This window comes from Salminus brasiliensis, chromosome 22, assembly GCF_030463535.1.
Source record: "Salminus brasiliensis chromosome 22, fSalBra1.hap2, whole genome shotgun sequence".
Classification (NCBI taxonomy): Eukaryota; Metazoa; Chordata; class Actinopteri; order Characiformes; family Bryconidae; genus Salminus; species Salminus brasiliensis.
The window spans coordinates 7043569-7049049 of NC_132899.1; the positions used below are offsets into that span (position 1 = coordinate 7043569).

The 5481-nt window shown below is 38.7% G+C and overlaps 1 protein-coding gene across 2 annotated transcripts; it reads right to left on the reverse strand.

The window, feature by feature from the left end:
• LOC140544041 (E3 SUMO-protein ligase ZBED1-like) lies at positions 1-5084 on the reverse strand. 2 transcript variants are annotated; one of them, XM_072667391.1, is made up of 4 exons: positions 4836-5084; positions 4553-4648; positions 3642-3752; positions 1-3469 (listed from the first exon to the last, which is right to left on the reverse strand). In XM_072667391.1, exons 1-4 carry the CDS (start codon positions 4858-4860, stop codon positions 2010-2012), a joined length of 1692 nt encoding a protein of 563 aa, XP_072523492.1. In that variant the 5' UTR covers positions 4861-5084; the 3' UTR covers positions 1-2009. The 2 variants fall into 2 exon arrangements, with proteins under 2 accessions (XP_072523492.1, XP_072523493.1); XM_072667392.1 differs by lacking the exons at positions 4553-4648; positions 4836-5084 and having other exon boundaries at positions 3643-3685.
• Between the last annotated feature and the right edge of the window lie 397 nt (positions 5085-5481).

Consider the following 5481-nt stretch of genomic DNA (forward strand, 5'->3'; position numbering starts at 1 on the left):
TACATTTTTCCAGTTAACTATAAAAAAAATCTTAAGTTGACACATGTACACAGACAATTTACACATTTATCTTTTTCATGTACAGAGAATTTACTCACTTAAAAATATTACTTAAATCAATTTCAACAATTCTAATTTATTAAAGGCAGATATCAATGTTTGTAAATGTACACAAACATACACACAATATACTGATCATATTTTTAATAAAACCCATACCAACAAAACAATGCTACCTGATTATGGTTTGAGATTATATTAATTCTTAACACCAACTGTTTGTTAGAAATTCTACCTTTTCTGTGTGTTCACCAAAAAAAGATCTCATGGTGGTCACAATGAATGCTACACTGAACCATCTAGTGGTCACAGACATAATTACACCACAGAGGCTGGCTTGTGATGATGAATCACGTTTCTTGTGCTTTGGTTAGATGCAGAACACCTCCTGATCCTGCATTGTAACTCACTGCCACTCACTTTCACACTCACTCTCCACAAGAGGGAGCTATTAGCACTACATATTCATTTGTTTGTAAACAAAGAGCTTCTGTTTGGATACAAGTTGTGAGAGACAGAGATAGTCATGGACAGTCCCGCCCTTACCCTCAGCCTCGTATGACCCCTAAGTCTCTGCACTTAGCTATGATTCACTGCTTACTGTTGAATGACCTTGCATATAACTTGCAGGGTCTACAAAACATCTACAGAGGACTACGCAAATACATCACCACCAAACTTATTTTACATGAGTTTAGGTCTAGTTTACTTTATCTACTTATCTTAAAAAGGTACTAATAACTTACTGAGCATGCTCAGAGTATTTTAGGGATGTATAACATTAGAACAGAGATTATTTCATTATAATCTTCAATTTAAAAAATGAAATGCACAAAACGGAATAACTAAAAAGGATTTCAATTGAATAAAGTACTTAAAACAACTTAAAAAGATTGGATGTACACATGCATTTAGACTCACAAATGAATACAAAACAAAATAGAAAATACTTGATAAAATAGTGGGTACTCAATAAATTTCACAAACCTCACAAAAGTTTCATTAACGTTTGTTATTGGTTAATAATAATTGTTTAATTCTAATGATAAATCATATAGATATTTAGAGCTCAGGGGCCAGAGTTTTAAACAAGAGAAGAGTTGCTGAAATCCCTGCTCTGCTCTACACCATACACTGGTCATCTATCTAAACCTGGGCTGAATTCAGTGTGTTTGAGCAGTTTAAGCACAGAACTGTGCAGAAATCTGGCCCTCCAGGGCTGAAGCTCCCTACCCCTGACTTAGGGCATTTTCACACCTACTGTTCGTTTGCTCTGGTCTGAACTAGTTCTGGACTAGTCCTGCAGATTTCTGTGCAGTTGAACACACAGAGCAACGGCAGTGATTATCTGGGCAGTAAACTAGGTTAACACCTGGCTGTGAAAGCCCTTAAGCTTACCCTTGCGGAGTAAACCTGAAAATTTGGTCGGATTGAGGTCAGATCACGATCTCGTTTTTGGACCAGACTAAAAAGTGCAGGTGTGAAAGTGGCCTTAGACTTTTGCACAGCACTGCATGGCAATATTTAGAACTCTCTTCCCCTGATTACATGGATAACTATAAGTAAAATGTAGCAAAATGTCCTTTTTAAAAACATTAGGCCTCATTTACCAAATGTTCTTGAGAAGAAATTTCTTCGTAACCTTTTAGAAATGGTTAAAAGGCTTACAAACATCTGTTACCAGAGTCAGTTTGTACAGAAGTCTCATAGTTACTTAATTGTACGCCTTAATGTGTAGTAAGCCTTTCTGCAATAAGGGGTAAGAACCTACTTATACAGTTTTCACAAAGATTCTGACGTCCTTACTTGGGATTTGTTCAGTTTATGAGGACAATGGGATCCATCATTATGAGAGCAGAGCTGAGACCAATTCTGAGCTTAAAAACACATCATGAATCTGACGTAGACTTTCTGGTAGGACTTTTCTCAAGAACAAACATAAGAAAGGTTTAGTATTGGAAAGGATTTGTAAATGAGACCTGATGCTTTTCAAGACCAAGTGTTTCTTTTTCTTCAGTTTTTATAATTTTTTCTCGATTGCTGTTCAGAAACAGCATCATACTGACATTCTCAAGCTCCAAACCATTTCTTCTGTTCAAAAAGAGCTGGGATTTCTCCTGCTGTGTAATACGCTCTACTGGAACAGCTGTGGAGACCACAGTGAGGTATTTGTGGGCAACTTCGGCCAGTTGTTTAAACTCTTCTCTAGTGGCCCAGAACTGAAGAGGATTCTGAGATCTCGACATGTCTTTTTCTTTAGAGTACATCTGTAGAATGAAATCTTCAGAGTTCATCTCTCCACCATGTCCTCCTCTGCTGTAGCCTCTACTAGCTGCTCCCCTCGCTAGTTTGAGCATTTGTCCCTTGATTTGAGCTTTGACTGCTTTTTCGTCGCTGTTCTTTAGTACACTGCTTTTAAATCTTGGGTCCAGGGCTGTGCTAATTGTGAACCACAGATTTTGCCGAATGCTTCCAATGTGATGGTCACATCTCTCAGCAAGCCTCTGCGCTACATTGTTCTGAGCTTGTGCTAGACTGCTCCGCAGTGCGTCGCACAGAGGTATGATGTTGGAGGCTGAACTGTAACCGCTCTCTCCCATCTCCCCCACAGTCTCTCTGATGACCTTAAGTGCGCTCACTGCTCTGTTCAACATCTCTCGCTCTCTTTCGTTGAGCCAAATATTTTCCATTTGTTTGGCCATGAACACACTAGAAATGGAAGGCCACTGGTTAGAGATGTTATCCAGCATGGAAAGCATTGGAAGCCAGTCAACACCAGGAGACTGAGTGAGCTGGACGTTCCTCGGAGCTGCGCTGTTCTGGTGGAAAAACGCAACAATGCGGCGGCACTTCCTCAGCAAGCCTATCCAGTCAGGATGATCCATGGCCTCTCTGACGACTTTATTGAGTGTGTGGCCAAAGCAAGGCATGTATGTCCACTTTACTGCTGGATTAGCCTTTTTCATGCCTTCTTTGTTTATGACAACCACCTGAACCTTCTCCATGATCTCCCACTCGGTGGAAATTCTCAGAAGTTGCTGATGAACGTTGTCTGGCGTGTGCTCACCGAGAAGATGTGCCGTCTCCAGCATGTAGGATGTCAGTTCCCAGTTCTTATTAATGAAGTGACAAGTTACCGTGAGATAGGATGCTTCTTTGCTGGAGCTCCAGACTTCAGCTGAAAGCACCAGGTCTTTTGCATGGCTGACCTCCTGCTGCACTTTCAGTCTCATCTGCTCATACATATGCAAAAGTTCTGCTCGAATCAAAGAGGCACTCAGGGAAATGTCAGAATGTGGGTGTAAGGCCTTTACAAATCTCTGGAAGCCTTCTTCTTCCACGAGGCTTAATGGCTGTAGGTCCGTAACGATCATGTTCAAAACATGCGTCATGATATTTGGTTGGCTTTCTATAAAAAAAAACAAAAAAACAAAAAACAAAACAAGAATGTTAAACATTATAAAATCAAATATAGTAGAACATTTACTTCCAATTATATGAATAAATAAAATAAATAAATAAAAAAATAAATACTGTAATTTGGAAGAGATAGAAATGAGAAGACTAATTAGAATCCTCACCTATGTAAGGCAGTATGCTCTGCTGTCTATTATGGGGTGTGAATGGATGCTGGACATGCTCCCTTCTTTGGGAGCCATGGTTATGAGATCTGTGAGTGCAGTGTTCTCTACCTGCCAGAAAAAAAATCCACAAAATTAAATAATAATGATACACATCGTCAGAAAGCTGCATTCTATACATGCCACACATTTCCATCCATACAGAAACATTTTATAATGCATTTCATTTATTTGTCTTTCTGTGGAATTTTCTTTTTATGTAAACAAATAATTAATTAAGATGTACTTTTAGAAATCCTTGTCCAATTTACATAAACCCGTTCCTTAAACACACTGCCAGGCCCTCGTTAGCTCGATCCCGAGCCGCTGCCCACAGGCCTATATAAGGACTTCCTGATTTTTTGCTTTGATTCAAGTTCAGTTGGGTTCATTTGTTGTTCATGAGTTGCACCTGGGACTGGGAGTATTCAAGGAGCTCCAAGTTGGCCACCCGGGGCCGTTAATTAAATCTCATGGAATCCTTGGATCGCCAGGGATCTCATTTACTCCCCACGCATGGGTGGCATGTTCAGGCCGGCGAAGGTTCTGCTCGTAGTCAAGAGAGACCACAGTCTGGTTCAAGAAGCAAGCATGTTACGTTTGCTTCCTGCTCATGCTGTTAGGCGACCCTGGCTTGAGACAGTCGCTATATACGGAGGTTATATATATTAATATATCTAAAGATGTGTTTATAACTTAAAAAATCCCCTGTATCAGTTATTAATATAAAATATCAAAAATTACACATAATGTATAAAAGTCTAAATGTCAGTGTAAATAATATAAATAATATATTTGGTACAAAATGGAAACTTTAAAAGTTTAAAATGTAAAACTCCTGAAGCAGCCCTCTGACTCAGAGGGAGTCTTACCTGTAGGAGGGAAGCTTCTTTGTTTGTAGATTCGTCTGAATGGTAAAGACCTGGTCTTGGTATCAACATCCCTGCTTCTTCTGAAATGGGTCCTCCCTGTGTGCAATTTTTCACAGTTAGACTTTTAAAATGTAATTTAGATGTAAAAGTAAGAGCAACACATTCACATGGAATAAAGATCATTAGGTAACTTTAGCTAACATAATCTGCCTGAGGAAAAGCTTTAATAATAAAGAAAGATTAGGAATCAAGGCACGAGAAAAAGTGAACCGTCAGAACTCACCAAAGCGATTTCTCATTTTATCCATTTTCCAGAGAAAGTTCGTAAATGACTTCTTGGGCTTCTGTTGTTTTTGAGCTGCGCTGCCCTTCTTCTGCTACAACACTGAAGCACTTGTTACCACAGTCAGCTGACCTCCCCGGGCTTCAACTACTTCTGATTAAAATGAAATAAAATGAACTCATCCCACAGAAACGTGTGTTATTCTGTTAACGTTAGGTAATTCTGCTGCCTAGTGGTTGAGCTGGCAGATATTTTTAGTTTTGGTTTCAGTTATGTAGAAGGAAGTGGTGAAAACAGCCTTTTGTGCTCATGATTGTTGAATACTTTAGCCAGCCCCTCCCATGACTCTAGTAAAGGCCTGTTTATCTTTGGTTACATATTGTCCTCTTACTCAGAGGTAAACTCCTTGATGACACTCCTTTTTAAAGTAGCAGAGCATTTACAATAAACAGAAATTGAAAGAGAACATAGAAATTATATGTAATCAACTTAAATCAACTAAAAGCAACAGAGGTAATAGATAAAAATATATAAAAACATAAAAAACCTAATTATGTTCAAATCATAATAATAATAATAATAATAATACAACCAAAAGAGACCAAATACACCAAAATGACATAACTAAAACCAGAATAAAGAGGAG

Excerpts from the sequence above, each read along its gene's own strand:
- LOC140544041 (XM_072667391.1), bottom strand. The coding sequence starts at position 4,860 with ATGGATAAAATGAGAAATCGCTTTG. Across the intron at positions 3,753-4,552 it reads AAGAAGCTTCCCTCCTACAG|GTAGAGAACACTGCACTCAC; the intron begins GTAAGACTCCCT and ends TTTTTCTGGCAG. Across the intron at positions 3,470-3,641 it reads GAGCATACTGCCTTACATAG|AAAGCCAACCAAATATCATG; the intron begins GTGAGGATTCTA and ends TTTTTTTTATAG.